Here is a 19,824-nt window from a genome sequence, read left to right as displayed (position 1 = left end):
TAGGGACAGGGTGTAGGAGGAGATTGCACAGAATACAGAATGACACTTTGGATATGTGAGCTGGGAGATGTAATGACTTGGGTGGGCATAGATTTCTAACTACTTTGCAATTGCATTCATTACAGACATTTCAGTTTACAGTGAATTTGTTACCACTGTCTATCAAACACATCCAGGACAAGCTCCAACTTGGCTCCTCTTAAAGCTTTTTCTAAATATTGGGTCTACTTGTGTATCTGTCAGGAGGTCAGTCAAAGTGTCTAATTCCCAACTATTTAAGTACGGCAGCAACAAAATAATCCTCCCATTCATCCACCCCTTTATATTGTAAGTCTGCAAACAGCCAGGTATGGATTTTTGTGGGGAGGGTGTATAAATGCTGTTAAGTTCTTGTACTCAAACTAAATTCCTGCATTTAGAAGCCTTTCATTCAAAAGTGCATATCTTGTGTACCATTTGGTGGATTTATCTAGTAAAAGTAAAACAGAGCCTGCACACATGAATTTTACTTATTCATGATTTGATGTATGCAGCCCAAGCCCTTTTTCCAGGCAGGTTTAGAAATAAGCAATGTCTGCTCCTACAAGAAGCAATGCCTCTCAAAGGGTAGCAAACAAACAAGTTCTTGAATGTCAATGGAAACAGTTCATCAACACACAACTGCAACTTGGACATACAGATCTGGCTGAGGAGGAGATGATGCGACCGCCTTTGGTGTAACATGAAATAACCACCATGAACATCCCTAGGTCCTGGTTGACTGGTGACTCTGGTAGCTCCATCTCCAGTGAGATGCGATATGGCTGGCCATACATAAGGACCTGGAAAGCAGACAGGAATACATTAAGCAACTATGGACTTATGGAGGACTTTTATTTGTTTATGGCACTATCAGGCTGCATGGCTACCAAGTTTCTCACAGATGCTTCCATATCATACATATAAAATAATATATATTTATACTAACAATAGTATATAATTGATATAAATATATATAATTGATATAGATATCAATAAAAATAGTACAAAATAGTCCTGTAGCCTCATGATTTATAATCTGAGAAAGACATGGCACAATAGGGATGGAGAAGAACATGGAAAAAAGAATATACAGGCAAAATTGTAAAATCTTTTGAGGTTTATGTAAGCTCATATTTAAGACAGCAATAATGCAGACTTCTTAAAAGTCTTCTCTTTTTGAGGACGTCCAGAGAAGGAGACCCCACCATCTCTAGGTTACTGGTTCCATTACCAACTGCACTTACTGTCAAGAATTTCATTCTAATGTTCCACCAAAATCTATTCTCCTGTAACTTAATACCATTAGACCTCTGGGGCAGCAGAAAACAAGCCTGCACCCTTCTCTCTGTGGCAGCCCTTGAGCTATTTAAAGAGATCATATCACCTCTCAAGTCTTTCATATCATATCACTAAGCCGAACATAACCAGCTCTTTCAACTCCTCCCCATTTTTGTCCATACCTCTTATCATCTTATTCACCCTTCTCTGAATTCTCTGCAACTTGGCTATACATTTCTTAAAATAAGTTGATGGAAGAAATACAGAATTTGGAGGAAAAGCAGAAGAAAATTTTTGATTATACTAAACTATTATTCTGTGGCCTTTTATGCAAACTGAAAGAATCCTTGACTCAGCACTTATAAACGTGAAAGTAAGCCAACAGCTGCAGTGAGAAAACATAGAACAAATAGTGGTCACAACATCAATGCTATGACTAAAAAGAGGGAAAGAGCTGCCTCACCCATGCTATCAGATAATCAACTTGGCTCTGACTTGAATAACAGAAGGAATAAGATTCTATCTAGCAAAGGTACAAATAACAATCGCATAAGATAGAAGAGTTTGTTGTTCTAAAGCTGTCTTCTATTTCTGACACTTCTAACATTCCTACTTCAAATAAATTTGCACTCATTGAGAGGGGGAAAGAGAAGAGGAGACTGGGTTAAATAAGATGGGGGTTGAAAAATTGGAAGATATAGTTGCAGCCCCAGTAGACAACAATATACCATTTGACACCAAATTAATAGCTGAACAACGTACAGTTGTCCCTCCACATTTGTGGCCTTGACTTTTGTGGATATGATTATTTGTGATTTTGAATAATATGTTACCTCTAGAAATCTCTAGGGCAGGGTTTCCCAACCTTTTTGACTTACAGAGCCTTATTAGAATCAATTTCTATGGTGGAGTCCCTAAAAGGCCTAACCTATGTCTTGCAAGTTAATGGTATTTAGGAGTAGTGTTATTTGGTGGAGGTAGGGTTAGGTGGAAGTGCACATAGAGCCGTAAGGGCTCCTCGGAGCACAGATTGGGAGCCACTGCTCTAGGGCCTCCAGCACAACTCTGTCAGAAGCTGACCACTTCTCTAGGCATTTGTAGGTCCCCCAGCATGAGTCCATGATCAACTTCTGGCAGATGTTGACTACAGAGTTGTACTGGAGGACATGGAGATTCCTAGAGAGGTGTTCTCTTAGGTAAAAAGAATAGGGGTTTTTATTTGCATTTTTTTCCACATTCACGGGAGTCCTTCACCCCTAACCTCAGTGAATGTGGAGGACCACTGTATATTAACAGCCCAAACTCTTCACATGGGCTGCCCTAAAATAACAGAGGTTTTAACAACTTTGGCTCAGCTAACCTTACTGCTGGGGCAAGGGCAACTAAACACTAATAAGCCTGGATAAACACCAAACCTACAAACCAACTAACCTGAACTAAGAGGTGGATTCAATGGAAAGATAATCAAGAGGCTTGTGATGAGCTGAATCAATCAACACCTAAGAAATAAGACTATCTATTCTAGGATATCACCTATTGGTCCTGTCTTTACTTCTGATACACTGTCAAATGCACACAATTGAGTTACCTCTATTTCTACCAAATGACTCATTAACACAACCTGTTAAGGCCCTGGCCCCCAGGACCAAGACAAATGATTTGTAATGTCTTTCAACACTCTTTAAAATGGTTAAATTTTAATAACATCAAATGTGTATCATATAATGTCAGAGCAGTAACAAGGAGCAAGATTCTCCAACAAGTCAAGTGTCTAAAAACAAATATTCTATTTTTGCAAGAGACACACACCAAAGGCATAGGTCCAGCCTTAACTTTGAACTAGTTTGGGAATCAATATGCAGTGGGAGGTCTGGGGACGGACAGAGGTGTAGCTGTTTTATTTTACAAAAATTGTGTTTTTATTTTAGAAAATGTGAAAAGAGATTGAAATGGTAAATTCCTTTGCCATTATCCTTTCAGGTTTAGTACTTTTTACATCCTTAGCTCTAGACAGATCTCCTTCATTTCTGAGTTTCTACAAACATTCATTGAAATAGTGGTGGGTGATATTATAGTGGGAGGAGATTCCAATCCAGTATTAGATGGGTTCCTTGAAAGACATAATAGGACTAAAGATAAAGAGCACAATACGCCTTCTCCATTCTCAAAACGTCTTAATAAGACTGAATTGATAGATCCTTGGAGAGTTCTTCAATACTCCAAGGGAGATTATACATTTTTTTTCAGTCCCACATAATTCCTACTCTAGGATCAACCATTTTTTCATTAACAAAAAGATAGTACGTACCTCCAACCTCCTGCCATGCAGGAACTCACAATCAAAGCATCCCCAACTGATGGCCATCCAGCCTCGCAGGAGGAGATTACACCACTCTTTGAGGGAGTGTGTTCCACTGTCCAACAACTCTTACTGTCAGAAAGTTCCTCCTACTGTTGAGGTGGAAACTCTTTTCCTGTGGTTTGAATCCACTGCTCTGTGTCCTATTCTCTGTAGCAGCAGAAAACAAGCTTGCTCCCTCCTCAATATGACATCCCTTCAAATATTTAAACAGGGTTATCATATCACCTCTTAACCTTCTCTTCTCTAGGCAAAACTCCCTAAGTCACTCCTCACAGGGCATGATTTCCAGACCTTTCATCATTTTGATCACCCTCCTCTGGACACACTCCAGCTTCTCAACAACCTTTTTTGAATTGTGGTGCCCAGAACTGGACGTGGTTTTCCAGGTGAGGCCTGACCAAAGCAGAATATACTTATGATTCTTTTATTGCAGTCAAGAATTGCATTGGCTTTTTTAGTTGCCGCATCACACTGTTGACTCATGTTCAACATGTGGGCTACTAGGACTCCTAGATCCTTTTCACATGTACTTCTATCTAGCCAAGTGTCTCCCATCCTATATCTGTACATTTCATTTTTTTCTGCGTAAGTGTAGTATCTTGCATTTCTCCCTGCTGAAATTCATTCTGTTAGTTTTAGCCCAGCTTTCTAATCTATTAAGGTCATTTTGAATTTTGATCCTGTCATCTGGAGTATTAACTACCCCTGCTAATTTGGTGTCATCTGCAAATTTGATAAGTATGCCCTCTCCAAGTCATTAATAAAGATATTGAATAGCACTGGATCCAGGACAGAACCCTGTGACTCCCCCCCCCACTGGAAACGTCTCTCCAGGATGAGGAGGAGATCTTGGTGAGCACCCTTTGGGTTCAATTGGTCAACCAATTAAAAATCACCTAAGAGTCACACTGTCTAGCCCACATTTTACTAGGTTGTACCATCTGCAGAGCCAGTTGTTTATCTCCACTCTTTTCCTCTCCTTCTCTGGACCATATCCTTCCACTGGGAAAAGAGATGAGATGACAATCAGTGCATCCAGCTCTTTCAGCTTTCTACCCAGAGCCTCGTAATCCCTTATGATATTCTGAAGGCTGTGCCTTGCAGTGTCATTGGTACTCATGTGAACCAAAAGGAAGGGATAATGGTCAGCAGGCTTGACAAGTCTTGTTAGCCTCTCTGTTATGTCATGGATTTTTGCTCCAGGAAGACAACATACCTTCCAAAACATGCTGTCAGGCCTGCAAACCACTGTACCTCAGAGAGGCATCCCACCACCCCCACCACCATGTGCCTCCTCAGAGATCTGGCAATAGTCATCCCCTGTGCTGATTCTACCATGGTCTCCAGCATATTCCCTATGGACTAGTCCTGCTGCTCTTCCTCATCATCACTCATAAAAGAAAGAGCTTGAAATCGATTCTGTACCTGCAAGCTTGCAGAACGATCCCGGGTTATCCTACTTCGATGTGTCACATTCCTGCAAATGTCTACCTCCTGTTAATGGGGACAAACTCCTCTCCAGAGGCATTTCATAATGCAATAACTCCTCACACAGTTTAACTCACTTGTTGGTCCCGACTGTCCTTGATGAAAGAAATGTTGGCAATGGGAAAGGAGCACAGTTCTGGTCCAGAAAGGCCACAGTCTGTCCTGAAAAAAGTGGAAGCCCCCCAACCACAGCAAAAGGTCACATTCAGAATATAAAGCGCTTAACTGAATCAAACTGATAGTTCAGCATCTTGTTTTCCAAGGTAGCCAATAAGACATCCCTGCAAAGCTCAGAAATAGCGCACATGGTCAAGAGCCATCTCTCGACATTTACTGTATATACTCATGTATAAGTCTAGAAATTTTAGTCAAAAATTGATCCCAAAAACCTAAATCAATTTATCCATGGGTCAATATAAATACTATACTTTAACTCTTATTAAACAGAGAACCATCCCTGGTAAAAGGCAAGAGTGATATCTGTCTTGGAAGTACAGGTACTGACCTCTCTCTGCTCACTCTTCCATTCATCCTTTAGTGTGAGCCAAAACCATTATGCCAGCCAGAATTTTGTAGGTTCTCTGGCATTGTTTTCCTTTGCTTCATCATTTGGATCCTTTGTTGTATGTCCCTAAGTTTTAACCTCGACGTATGCATGGGTCATATCATAATCCATAATTTTGCCCCCCAAACCTGCCCTCGACCTATACATGAGGTCGACTATGTCTTCGTAACTGGTATTCAATATAACACCGCACCAAGTTATGGAGGATCCATCTAAGACATTATGATTAGGAAGAACACCTATACTGAACCTGAGCACAACACTTGGTTCTCCTAGTGACCAACAAGTGGAAAGTAAGCAAAATAAGGATATCACGTATTCTCCATTTGTATTTTCCAACAGGTGGTATTTAGATTTGCTCTGAGTAAGAAGACTAAAGTCCTGCTTCTCAGCAACCGCTACTCACAGCACTTCCTCTGATCCTGCAAAAGACGCATAGGCAATATGGCAAGTAGCCATGGGCAGCCTTATAGTATGTAGTCTTATTCTCAGTCTCTTCTCTTCATTTTTTTGTTTCAATCCCTTGCAAAGCCATCACACCATCTGTAGTCTAAAACTAACTTTTCTAACATCTAGAGAGAACCAAAATGCAGGGGTCAAGGATTTACTTGGTAAACAGGAGTTGTACTTCCTGGCATCTCTAGTTAAAAGGATCTGGTAATTGCAAAGTGTTAACTTGTATGTGCTTTGAACCCCAGTTACAATGATTGTGTGCCTTCACCAGTTAGATGCTCATGGCTTGTAACATTCCAATATGTGTTTTTAAAGTAAGTAAAAATATCAGTAATTAGAAAGCAAATCTTTACTTGTAGAATTCTAACTATAATGGCAACGAAATACATTTCTGGCCATAGAAACATCTACCAAGTACTTTTAAAATGTAACTTTCCAAACTCTATAAAAATGGGCATGGCCTAAGGATAGGAGCGTCCTGATTTCTGTTCCAATTACAGTGCTACCTCGGGTTACGAAATTAATTCGTTCCGCCGCTGCGTTCGTAACCCGATACATTTCGCAACCCGAAAAGGCTTTTCCGAAGCGCGGCTAGCGGTCGCATTTGAATTTCGCGCCGAAATAAATTTCGTAACCTGAAAAAAATATCGTAACCCGGAACAGTTTTTTCCAATCTAACTTTTTCGTATCCCGGAAATTTCGTAACGCGATCAATTCGTATCCCGGGGCACCACTGTATAAGGTGTCCACACATTTTGTTGCTGTAACCAGTAGAATAAGAGTGGGCAGATCATGTTTCCGGGACTTATTTTTTAGGTTTTTAAACAAAATCTTAAGGTCCACAATCAAATTTCTCAAGTTTCTGCTTTGGCCTAGTTCTTTACCAACTATTATTGTCTGGAACTTGGTGCAAAAGAAGTCTAAGCCCTGGTATTTATTCCTAGCATTCAAAATCAAAGAAATGTGCAGTGTGTTGAAGTTTTCTGTTTTTAAAATGTACACTGCCTTGAATGCACTGTCAGAAGGAGAGATATAAATTCAATAAATAAAGATTAAACAAAATGCAAGAACCAGCTTCTCCTCCATCCACTTTCCCTCCACAGCAACATACCTGAATTGGTAATGTACAGGGCTGACATAGCTGACCGTTGGCATATAGGAGTAGTAGAAGCTCCCATAGAGGAAGATTGAGATCCAGAGGAGAAGCAGAAGAACACAAAGTAAGATGGCCGTCTGCAAGACTGTACGGCGTACGCGGAGCATAAGTAGTGTGGCCACTTCTTGGACCCATACCAGGAAGGGTCCAGAGCCCTCCGACATGGCACCAGAAGGAGAAGGCAACAGAGAGGGATCCAGGGGAGCAAAGTGAAGAGCACTGTTGAACTGACGCACAGAGCAGGAAAATGCCTTCCAATGGCACACTGGAAGAAAGTAAGAAAATATAACAGTGGTTCCTTGCACAATGTAAAAGCTAGTAAAAAAAAAAAAAGAGTTCCCTTAATCCTAGCTGGACGGCAACCAGGCCTCCTACTCAGGGGAGCGAGAATGACTTCTGGTTTGCATGCCACCCTGCCTGTGTCTCTTGGCTTTTTGGAAGTTGTTTATATCCATGTGAGAGATGAAGAAGATGGAAGTCAGCAGCTTACAGCATGGCGAATGATGGAGTCACTTAGTGTACCGTCATCTTGGGAAACAGGCACAAATGTTGTCTGGAAAAGGCCTGGGTAAAACAAAGATACACAAAGCAAGGATTAGCACTCTTTTTATCACAGGGAAGGGAAACAGACAAAAAAATTAAACAAGAGCAAGCATGAGCAATGAGAATGGGATCAGTGAGCTAGCACAGTTGGTTAAAGAAGGACCTGGAGAAAAGGGGGATTTGAGCAAGGGATTTGAAATCTCTGGGACAAAACATGGTTAAACAGCAAAAGCATGTTGCATGGGATGTAGGAATCACATTTCTCAAAGTTCTTCCTCTGACCTAGTTCTTCACCAACTATTACTGTCTGATAGTACCAACTGATAGAGCCAGTGTGTTAGAGTGGTTTGAGTGTTGGACTAGGACTCTGGAAAACATGGTTCAAATCCTGACTCAGCCATGGAAACCCACTGCATGAACTTGGGCAAATCGCACTCTCTCAGTCGCAGAGGATGGCAAAGGCAAACCCCCTCTGAAGAAAACTTCCAGGAAAATCCCATTAAAGGGTCACCATAAGTTGGAAACAACTTGAATCCACACAACAACAACTACCAACCGATAGTACAAACTACTACTTCAGAAGGCAGCCAGAGGCTCACATGGGCCTCCATACAAATAAGCAATTTAAATCCCTGAATATGGAATATATACTAGGGCAAACCATGCTCACTTTCCACAATACATGCAGCAATATACTTAGATATGGAGGTATGGATATGTAATTAGTACCACTTGGACTAATGTGTAATTAATTCATGTGTAATTATATGTGTATCTTACATATAGGGATGCAACTAAGGCCCCATACAGACAGGCCAAAATAAAGCTGCTTCGGATCACTTTGGAAGTATGCTGTTTAAATGATGCATGCGTCCTAAGAGATCGGAAGCCGTGTCAAAGCCATGCTCTAGTCCTAAGAACTAGAGTGCAGCTTTAGCACAGCATCTGGCCTCTTAAGATGCATGTGCCGTTTAAACAGCATACCTCCAAAGTGATCCGAAGCAGCTTTATTCTGGGAGATGATGTCCACAACACCTGAAAGATCAAATTTTGGAAACTACTGTACTAGAACAAGCTTAGGAAGACAATATTTTCCCTAGGAATCCACCACTGAGACCCAGGTGCAAACAGTAATTTGGCTAAAGCTCAGGAATGGGGAAACAAACTCAAAATGAGACTCAGGGGGTAGACAATTAGCTACTACACCTGTACAATTACTTACTACGCTTAAGAGCCACGGACTGAGCTAACCAGCATGCAGAAGCACAAATGCAATAATGTTAACACAAAATTCTGAACACATCCTTAGTGCTCAGAAGTCACACAACAATAACATGAGCAAGTCACACTCTCTCAGCCTCTGAAGGCACACAACATAATATGCAAGTCACATTCTCTGAACCTCAGAAGAAGACACACAACAACATGGGCAAGTCACACTCTCAGCTTCAGAAGAAGGCACATAACATGAACAAGTCACACACTCTCAGCCTCAGAAGGCACACAACAACAACAACATGAGCAAATCACACTCGCTAAGCCTCAGAAGAAGGCACACAACAACAACATGAACAAGTCACTCTTTGAGCCTCAGAAGAAGTCATATAACAACATGAGCAAGTCACACTCTCTCAGCCTCAGAAGAAGGCACACAGCAGCAACAACAACATAAGCAAGTCACACTCTCTGAGCTTCAGCAGAAGGCACACCACCTCAACCCCCCAAACTGGGAGAAGCTGGAGGAGAGAGACCCCTGGGCTCCTCCATCCCTGTCTATGGCTGAAGGGAAGGAACGAGAAGGGGGAAACCTGCCTCCCTCCGAAGGCGCCCACCGCCTCCTCCTTCTTCAGTCTCTCCAAAATTGGGCCGAGGCTCTTCCGGGTTTAGCCCCGCCTCCTCCTCCCCCGTGTGTCTGGCCAAAGGGAGGAGGAGGACCAGCATCCTTCCGTCACGTGACCCCAGGGATGCTGCCTCCGCCTCGGCTTTCCGTTGCTATGGCAACCGAGCAGCCACCGATGTGGTCCAGGCCTCCAAGAGAAGCCTATGGGAAGAAGCGAAGGGAGTTTTTCCTTTCTTCCCTAGAGAAGCAGCTTGGTGGAGTGGTTTGAGACCAGGGTTCGAATCCTGGCTCGGATATGTAAACCCACTGGGTGACATTGGGCAAGTCACACTCTCTCAGCCTCAGAGGAGGGCAATGGCAACCTCCCTCTGAAAGAACATGCAACGAAAACCCCAGGATAGGTTCACCTGAGGGCAGCCATAGGTTAGAAACAACTTGAAGGCACACAACAACATCTCTGGCAAGTCACACTCTCTCAGCCTCAGAGGAGGGCAATGGGAAACCCCCCTCTGAAGAAACATGGCAAGAAGACCCCATGATCAGTTCAATTTGAGGGATTCCTTCAAAGCACACAAGAACAGCAACAAAAATCCCTTGCAACCAGGGCTGCATCCACACTCCAGAAATAATCCAGTTTGATACCACTTTCAACTGCCATGGCTATGGAATTGTGGGAGCCGTCGTTCTGTTTGGACGGTTTAGACTTCTCTGTCGGAGAGCTCTGGTGCCACAACAAATTCCAGTTCCCAAGATCCCATAGCACTGAGTTGTGGCAGTTAAAAGTGGCGTCAAACCGGATTATTTCTGCAGTGTGGATGCAGCCTTTATGCCCTAACCGCAAAGGAGGGCGAAGCACCGCCAAATGCAGGGCATTCAAGAAAAACAGAGGACATTACACGACATAAGCTAGAAACACCCATAGGAATGTAAATTTATGCTTCTTAGACGTGCTTAAAATGGAGGGCATTTTGGAATTCCTCCTGGACAGAAGGTTGAAATGTAGAGCATGTCCTGGAAAAGGAGGACACATATGGTCATGCTTGTGAGGCTGTGGAGAATCCACTCTGGGTTTTATTGCAGCCCTTAAAGGAGCTTTCTCGGTTTGTAGAGTAAGGTTCAGTATTATGGGAAAGCCCTTTAAAGGATAGCATGGAACCAAGAGTAGATTTATTGTACACTTGGTGTGTAATCCAATGCTGGCCACTGTATAATTCTAATATCGGAATCACTATATTGATTTCCTTCCATGAAACAACCAACCGCACATCTATGTGATCAGTAAATATAGTGATTTGTGAGTTCTGCGTATATGGATAAAAACTGGAACCATTGTGGAAGTAATACTCCTAACTTTCCTTACTCATGAATGAATCTTTCCTCTGTCATCTCAAAAAAACAAAACAAGTACTTTTTGTTCTTCTTTTGATTAATTCTATGATGACATTTGCATGCATTTCTATAATCCTGTAATTAAATATGGATATGACTGTATTGTTGTTGTTTGTGAATTTTATTTTACTAATCGCTCAGGGAGACACCATAGAAACAAATGCAATACATGAAACATAGCTATTGTCAGTTCATTAACTGATTAATATCACAAATTGGCTAAGATTTCTTTACCTGCTAATAGTCATGCTACTCATATTGATAATAAATGTAACAAATAACACACTATTAAAATAAATGGTGCCACAGAGTAAAATATGGCTGGGGAAACTGTGGTCCTCCAGATGCTGTCAGGGGATCCAAACTGCCTTATCTATTACCATTGGCTATGCTGCCTAAAGATGATCAATAGCCTGTAAAACAGTGGTCCTCAAACTGTGCCCTTTAAGAGTTTAGTTTTTGACTTCATCTCCCAGAAGCCTCAGCCATGTTGGCCAAGAGTCTGGGTTTCTGGGAGCTGAAGTCCAAAATCCCTTAAAGAGCACAGTTTGGGGAGGCAAGAGAGAAAGGAGGAATGGAAGAAGCAAAGGTAAGAACATATATATTTATAGTGAAGTCCTATGGATCAGAAAGCCAGAATGGTGTAGTCAGGTTTGAGTGTTGGATTGTGACGGAGACTAGGGTTCGAATTCCCACTCAGCCTGAAACCCAATGGGTGATCTTGGGCAAGTCACACTTTCTCAGCCTCAGGGGAAGGCAATGGCAGACCTCCTCTGAACTAATCTTGCCAAGAAAACCCCATTATAGATTTCCACGTAATGTCGCCATTAGTCGGAAATGACATGAAGGCGCGCAAGACACACACCTATAGATCAGCTCAGTCAAACTCTGAGCGGAGAACAGAATGTAGACTGGAGTGATGATGCATGATTTAACTTTAGTATAGCAACCACTAAAAAAACCCACTTGAAATTACTGAAGTCTACTCGTCCTTGCTTCTTTACTACCTCTTTACTAAGAATTAAGTCCCACAACATTCAGTGGAGTATATTCTCAAGTATGTGAGGGTAGGATGGAGGCTTAGAGCCCGTACAAACAGGCCAAAATAATTGGCCTGTCTGTGCAGGCCCTTAGACTCATCTGCACTGGGTCATAAGGTTTGAGGCAGTTAGGTCTTTATCTATGGGTAAAGGACCCTAGGAGAGCTAGCATGGTGTAGTGGTTTGAGTGTTGGACTACGATTCTGGAGAGCAGGGTTCAAATCTCCCTCAGCCGTGAAAACCCACTGGACAGTTTTGGGCAAGTCACACTCGCTCAGCCTCAGAGGATGGCAATGGCAAACAAATCTTGCCAAGAAAAGCTCATCATAGGTTCATCTTAGGGTCACCATGAGTCGAACAGGACTTGAAGGCATACAACAACAACAACAACAACAACAACAACAACAGACCTTAGGCATGCCACACTTGCTCAGCTTCAGGGGAAGGCTATGGCAAAACCTTCTCTGAACAAATCTTGCCAAGAAAACCCTGAGACAAGGTTGGCATAAGTCATAAATGACTTGAAGGCACACAACAGCAACAAAATATAATATCAGCTGCTTCTCTTGATGTAGGGCTTCATGTCACAACCAACACCTCATCATGCAGAACCAAGAGGCAGCCTCCGGTCAAAATGCGCTCGCTTTCCTTTGGCAGGGTGTGTTTTGTTATGTGCATGCCCACAGAGAATGCAGGCACAGCACATCTTCCAAGTGCCACAGGGAAGGCAGCAGATTTTGGAGCCGATGGCGAAGGGGGAGGGAAGGAGGAGACACAGAGAAAGCAAGCAGTGCATTGATGTCAGATTTCCAAATGAAAGAGCCGATGTCACTATGTACTGCAGCTTCCATGTGTTCATACCACCACCTGCAAAAGGGGTGAAGGGACCCAAATCTCCCTGTTTCTGGTCCTGTTCTTCCTTGCTTCCTCACTACCTCTTTGCTTTCCTCTTAATGATTTTCTTTGGTGGCAAGCCAGGCTTTTTCAACTCTTAAAATAGCTTGGTTTTCATAGAAGCCCATGTAGGTGTGGGCAACTCCACCCCTTCCTCCTGATACAGAGATGGTTTGGTCCCAGCATTAAGTGGTTTGCAGCATCCTCAAGGTACTGGACCACTGAACTAAGCCTGGGAAAGGTGAGCAGAGCAATTGGGGAAAGGGAGACAGGGAGGCCAGTTTGGACCCAGCAAGGTGGTGGCAAAGGAGAAGAACCAAGGAGCCAAGTGCTGTCTGAAAACTCTCCCTCCCTTGCTCTGCTATCACCCAATATCATCTACTGAGGAGAAGGCAAGAGTCCCCCACCCTCCTTCAGAGCTTCTGAATACCTAAGGCTGAAGAACATCCATTTTATTTGCTCTCCTTTTCTTCTATTCTAGCAGGTAATACCAACAGAGGGTCTTTATTGGGCGGGAGAGCTCCATCCAGGTTGGCATGTGTATATGTGGGTGGTTCATACACTGGGCGTCATACTTGAGATCAATGGCAAATGGAGACTTCTTCAGGGCAGGGACCTGAAAAGATGCCAACAGCAAACCAAAGGAGTCAGATGAGGAGATGCCATATATAGCGTTGCATTTTGCACTAGGGAAACAAAACGAAAGGCTGTTTCTTGGATGGATGGCATCGGGTGGGCAGAGGGGAATGAGTGAGATCTTTGGGCAATCTGTTTCTCTTCCCATCTCTCTCTTGTTCCTTCCCCATCAAGGTAGGAATAATAATACTGGTGCTCCTATGACAGTGGTTCTCAACCTTCCTAATGCCTCAACCTTTTAATCCAGTTCCTCATGTTGTGGTGATCCCCCAACCATAAAATCATATAAAATATGTGTTTTCCGATGGTCTTAGGCGACCCCTGTGATACAGTTGTTCGACCCCCAAAACGGTCGCGACCCACAGGTTGAGAACCGCTGTTCTATGAGATGATGGGATATGTGTTTCAGTTCCAAGGCAGCCATCAGAATGGCCATCATATCTGCTGCCTCTCAGTAGATGTTCCTGTGGGGTGGTGGCTGCATCTGACAGAAGAAAAAGTAACAGGGGAGGGATTTGAGGGCAAGGGTAGAATAGGGAGGACTCAGTAATTGGAGCTCTAAGGTTTGTTTTCCCTTGAAGGACAGATCTTTTAAAAAGGAGGATGTACTGGGGGGGGGGTGTTCTTGGACTAAAAAGAAATCCATGTGGGGGAAATGCTAATGCACCCAACACTGAGGAACAACAATGGCAATTCACATCTATGGATGGTATACTGGTAAAGGTAGGCATGTTGGCTATATTGATGTATACTGCAATCTATATTAATTAATTGTAAGTTGCAGGCAGGGTAAGTCATATGTTTTCGTCTTATCTTTCTAGAGATCTAGGGTGGCCAAAAGATAGACCTGGGGCAATATGCAGACTTTTCTTGTGGCCCTTGACCAATCAACTCCCTCCCTCTTCAATAAATGCTTTCATTTTTGCAATTAATCTCTCAGATGTTGTCGGTTCTATTCAACTTGTTAATATAATTCCATCCATTTCCAGCTTTGTAGGGTGTTTGGGGGGATTTTCTTTCCAGCTTTACAGCCCTTGGAGATTCCCAGGGGAAGAAAATTGGCTCCTGGGTGTGCTGCAGTTGCCTACTCCTTCTATAGATGTTTGGTATTCAAAAACATGGAGGTGCTGTACAAAGCTGGGGATGATGGGAATGGTATAACCCATTAATTAATTAATTAATCAATCAATCAATTGTGCAGCATCACTACCATCAATGCTAGTTCTAACTGCATAATAGATTCTGAAACAAACCATTTAGTCCAGCATTCTGTTTTCCATAGCCAAATGCCCCAGGAAGTTGCCAAGAAAACTACTATTCCATTAGGTGGAGGCTATTTCATCAGTGAGTAAATGTTATGAGATGGCAGAGCCAGTGTAGAGGGAACTATGTGATGCAAGGTCTCTTCTGCCTTCTAGTTTGTCGGCTGCCTTTAGATGTGGTGGTAGATTCTCTCCCATCAGTTGTGTTGGGAAAAGATTCAACTGCCAGTCCAGTTCTTGAATTTGGAATGGGAGTGAGATACCATCTTATTCAGGCAGACAAATGGCTTGATGTTGGCCTGGCTTCAGATAGACCACTCTTGTTCTATCAGAAGTAGATCACTCCTGAATTTGGAGGCTCACTTGAGCTCTGGCAGCTAAAATCTGTTGCTGGATGTTTCCTTTGTGAATTGGACCGATCTTTGTTGAAAAGGCCACTTAAAAGGGGATGGCCCCTTCCACCTGTTGTAATAATTGTTTCTTGACTCCCTGCTTCCCTTTGCAGAATTACCATGAAAGGTGAGACGCCAGTGAACAGCACCATGAGTATTGGACAAGCCCGCAAGATGGTGGAGCAGCTCAAGATTGAAGCCAGCATGTGCAGGATAAAGGTGGGAAAGGGGATTGAACAGGGTGGCGCTATAGGGCAGCAGGGGATCACTTCCTCTTAACAAGGTTGAAGGACCCAACTAGGACATGCGCTTTATGCCACCCTTCCCCAATTTGGTATCCTCCAAATGTCTTGTGTTACAACATAAGGCTGCCATGAGAAGGTAAGGAAAAGGTGGCCATCCAAGTATTGCTGTACTGCAGTTTCCATTAACCCAAGTCAATATGGTCAATGGTGAAGGATCATGGGAATGGTTGCAATTGTTATGAGTCATCATGACAGCTCAAAAGTTTGGCAACCCTATGAACAAGAGATCTGCAAGAGCACTTATTCTTAACAGCCCCGGTTAGGCCTTACTGACTCAGGACTCTGCTTTCCTTGATTCAGTCTATGTTATTCTCAGCTCGCATATGTCAGTGGTGTCACCTGGCACAGCGGGGTGGCCAGGGGGGCAGACAAGGGAGGGAAGGGAGGGAGCTGGATTGGCTCATCCATGTAGGCGAACTAAGCAGCCTCCTAGGGTGGCAAAATTTAGGAGCGGCTAGACAGCTTTTTTTGTACATTTTTTTTGCATAATTAAACAATATTAAAGTGAAACCCCATTACAGCAAGCAACGTAAAAGCAAGCTACCATATGACGATTTCTTTGAACAATGGCCAAAACATAAATGTGTGGCTCCTCCCGTGCCCTTCATATGTTTTTTAATTGGCTTTTTGACTAATTCTCAATACTACGACGAGAGATTGGAACCTAAGTTTTAAGTCATGTTTAGCTTTAACAAATGAAATAGCGGAAATCAAGGGGTGAAAATAATTATGATGGTCGACAGGTGGTGCCAAAATATTTATCGCCGAGGATGGCCAAATACCTAGTGCCGGTCCTGGGAGGGAGGCTCACCTCCCCCCGTTGTCTCTGTGCAGCTTCCTCACGAAGAAAGAATGGGGTCACAAAGAGTGTGTGGACCACACCAGGTGACACCCCAGTAGAGGGGTGACCACGGTGGGGCCCTCCTCCCACTGCAATGGAGGCAAAGCCAGGGGGCCAGGCTCACCCCTTCCCTTTGCCTTTGGGTGGCTTTCTCATGAGGAGGGAGCCACCAGGAAGACCAAGCCCACCTCTGCTCACCCCCACATGATTCCCTCCTCGTGAGAAAATTGCATGGAGGCCATTCCAGGTGGGCTAGGCTTATCTCCCTTCACCTCCATGTGCTTTCCTTGTGATGAGGGAGCTGCACTGGGCAAAGCCAGGGGGAACATGTTAACTCCTCCTCCTCTTCTGCTGCCTTGGCGTCCTCCTCAGGGAGAGAGACACTGAAGCAGAGAAGAAGGTGTGGGTGGCTGGCAACAACATTGTGTTGCAGTGGGAGGAAGGTCCCACCAGGTGTCACCTGGTGCTGTCCACACCCCGCTTGGGATGCCACTGCTGTCAGGTGAACTTCAACTTACGATGTCATATCATATCATAGGTCATTCTATGAATGACAGACCTCCCACTCGACCCATTATCAACAGTCCTGCTCAGGCCTTGCAAATTCAGGACCGTGGAGTTTGTCCATCTTGAATGTGGTCCTTCTCTTTTCTTACTACTGTATCTTTTATCTTGCCAAATATCATTGTCTTTTCTAATGAGTCATGTCTTCTCATGATAAGCCCAAAGTACAGCAGCCTCAGCTTGGTCATCCTGACTTATAGAGAGAGTTCAGGCTTCATTTCCTTTAGGACCCATTTGTCTTTTTGGCAGTACATGGGATCTGACTGCAGAACTCTCCTCCAGCACATGATCTAAAGCTGGACATCCCAAGCCAATAGCAAGAGCGAGTAGCAATAGCAAGTACATTTCTATACCACTTATCAGTGCACTTAAGCACTCCCTAAGTGGTTTACAATGTGTAAGCTAATTGCCCTAACAAGGTGGGTACTCATTTTAGCAACCTGGGTCCTAATTTTAGCAAGCCTGAGTGGAGCTTGAGCCCTTGGCTGGTACTGAACTCGTAACCTTGCAGTTTGTGAGTGAGTGGCTGCAGTACAGATGTTTAACCACTGAGCCACCAGGGCTTCTAACCACAAGTCAAACCATCTAACCACTGACTCTCCTTCTTGACCCACAGGTATCCAAAGCAGCAGCTGATCTGATGACATACTGTGATGCCCATGCCTGTGAAGACCCTCTCATCACCCCTGTGCCCACTTCCGAAAACCCCTTCCGGGAGAAGAAGTTCTTCTGTGCCCTCCTCTGAGCAATGTCTGGCATTCCTCACTTCGACCCCACCCCAACCAGTTTCATGGGGCCAGAGGGCACAAGGCCCATTCTCCTTTCCTTTCCACTTCCCCTGAGACACCCAAACCATCAATTAGTAAAGGAGGCCGAGAGTATCTGCACATCTAAGCCTTTACCATGGAGGGGCAGATGTAGCTGTTTCTGCTTGCAGCCTCCCACCAAACCAACCGCAAGATCGTGGTGTGATTATTCCATACACTTCACCTGAGCACAATAACCTCTACAAGCAAGATGGACACAGCACCCCACCTTCCTCCAAGAAGGGAGCCTCCATTCAGTTTAACAACAAAGGAGAAGAGAACGGCACATTGTTTACTTACTGTGAAGTGTATTCTGGGTTGTTGGGAGGAGAAATCTGCAAAATCTAGATTGTCTCCAGCATTTCCCACAATGAGATCTGAGAGTCATTCAGATCCATGACAGTGTGCGTAGGTGTGTCCAACGTGGGTTGTTTTGTGGCAAAATTCACCTTCAACGACTTCTTCAAGCAGATTTAGTTCCTAGTCAGAGCCCTGAAGCTGTTCCTGTCTATTCTCCCAGCCCCTCACTTCTACCCAGGAAATGTTCTTGGGTTTTCCACGCCAGGCCCAGGTGGTTTTGTGCAACATCCATTCATCCATCCTGTATCAAAGAGCACAGAAAGGAATAAAATTAACTGGAGACACTAAACAGAGTCCATAGCTTGGGATGGTAAAATGAGAATGGTTGTGCTATCTAAGGACGCTCTCTAATGAAGGTATTTCTAAATCAAATCACACCTTCGAGACCCTCAAGATAAAACACACACAAATGGAGAAATCCAAGAGGTTAAATTGCATGCATTTTAAATTTCTGCCTTTGAATTTAGAAAGGAAGAACAGGCCAAAATACTCCGGCAACAAAGACAGTGAAGGTGAGGATAGTATACATGTGATTTTATCATATGCAAGGGCAGCTGTGCAAATAAAACAAAAGCCACAATTCACAAAAGGGCTTTATTGGTCAGTCACTGGCTTCTTCATCAGGCAAAAGATGTTTTAAAAACTCATAAAGGAGGGAGGGGAAATGACAGGTGTTTCAGGCCTACAGTTTCTATAGATGTTGTTCAGTTGGTTTGGAGGGATCCCATTGCATGCCAAGGGATCAACCATATGGGGATTAACACAAAGGACAGTAACATTTAAACTCCATTAGCAGGTAAAATGATTTTACCATTAGGGATGTTAAAACTCTGATGCCAAATTTTAAGGAAAGAGAAAGTGTCCAAAATGCCAAATCTAAAATTGATAACCATTGATGTGTTTGAAATGTTTTACTTTCCTTTTTCACTTTTTATGTTGGAGTTCCTCCAACTTTTGGTTCCTAGATTAAATGCAGTAAAAATATAATTTTGTAAAGCGGCGGTTCTCAACCTGTGGGTTGCGACCCCTTTGCGGATCGAACAACCCTTTCACAGGGGTCACCTAAGACCATCAGAAAACAGTAGCAAAATTACAGTGGTTAATCTGTTTTCTCTAGGGATCTTTAGGTTGTCCAGTGCAACTCTGCCAGAAGCTGACCACAGAGTTGTACTAGAGAACCTAGAAGTTCCTAGAGAAAACACTACTCTAGGCATTTGTAGGTCCTCCAGATGACTTCTGGGCCGGCAGATGTTGACCACAGATTGGCACTGGACGACCTGGAGAGTCCTAGAGAGGTGTTCTCTTGGGTAAAAAGAATAGTGGTTTTTCATCTAGGCTTTTTCCACATTCATGCAGGTCCTTCACTCCTAAATGCAGCAAATGTGGAGGGACCACTGTATTCTTAATGGCAGTGCTAGAAGTAATCTTTTATGAACACCAGTCTATGTCTGTTTTAATAGCCTTGCTCAGCATTTTTGATTTCACACTCTAATTAGGAGGGGAGGGAAATCCCTACTTGTTCAGTCACTATTATAATGCCCTAAGGAGTCAGAAATTCCTGTTGATCTTGAATCAGACAAGTACGTAAATGTAAAATACAGTGGGCCTTCGGTATTTGCTGGGATTTAG

The 19,824-nt window shown here is 43.5% G+C and overlaps 2 protein-coding genes across 4 annotated transcripts in view; one reads left to right on the top strand and one right to left on the bottom strand.

Annotated features, from left to right (window-relative positions):
* Positions 1-19,379, bottom strand: part of BSCL2 (BSCL2 lipid droplet biogenesis associated, seipin) — a 30,040-nt gene extending 10,661 nt beyond the window's left edge. For 2 of the 3 annotated variants that reach the window (XR_006100669.1, XM_042439218.1), the window contains exons 1-4: positions 9,675-9,753; positions 7,279-7,887; positions 5,227-5,311; positions 678-821 (exon numbers count right to left, since the gene is read on the bottom strand). Coding sequence is in view for 2 of the 3 variants with exons in the window: in XM_042439218.1 (XP_042295152.1) it covers positions 678-821; positions 5,227-5,311; positions 7,279-7,487 (438 nt within the window). In the remaining variant the exon portion in view is untranslated. Of the gene's footprint in view, positions 1-677; positions 822-5,226; positions 5,312-7,278; positions 7,888-9,674; positions 9,754-18,135 lie in introns of those variants that run through there. The other variant, XM_042439219.1, reaches the window with a different exon arrangement.
* Positions 13,200-18,153, top strand: GNG3 (G protein subunit gamma 3). Its single transcript, XM_042439227.1, has 3 exons — positions 13,200-13,513; positions 15,433-15,538; positions 17,646-18,153. The coding sequence occupies exons 2-3, from the start codon at positions 15,440-15,442 to the stop codon at positions 17,772-17,774; spliced, it is 228 nt and encodes a 75-aa protein (XP_042295161.1). The 5' UTR covers positions 13,200-13,513; positions 15,433-15,439; the 3' UTR covers positions 17,775-18,153.
* Positions 19,380-19,824: the final 445 nt, after the last annotated feature.

Source organism: Sceloporus undulatus, chromosome 9 (assembly GCF_019175285.1).
Source record: "Sceloporus undulatus isolate JIND9_A2432 ecotype Alabama chromosome 9, SceUnd_v1.1, whole genome shotgun sequence".
Classification (NCBI taxonomy): Eukaryota; Metazoa; Chordata; class Lepidosauria; order Squamata; family Phrynosomatidae; genus Sceloporus; species Sceloporus undulatus.
This window is presented reverse-complemented; position numbering and strand designations above follow the sequence as displayed.

What these genes read in the sequence shown, in the direction of transcription:
- GNG3 (XM_042439227.1), top strand. Translation starts at nt 15,440, where the DNA reads ATGAAAGGTGAGACGCCAGTGAACAGCACCATGAGTATTGGACAAGCC. An exon ending in CCAGCATGTGCAGGATAAAG is followed by an intron (nt 15,539 to 17,645) that starts GTGGGAAAGGGG and finishes CTTGACCCACAG; the next exon opens with GTATCCAAAGCAGCAGCTGA.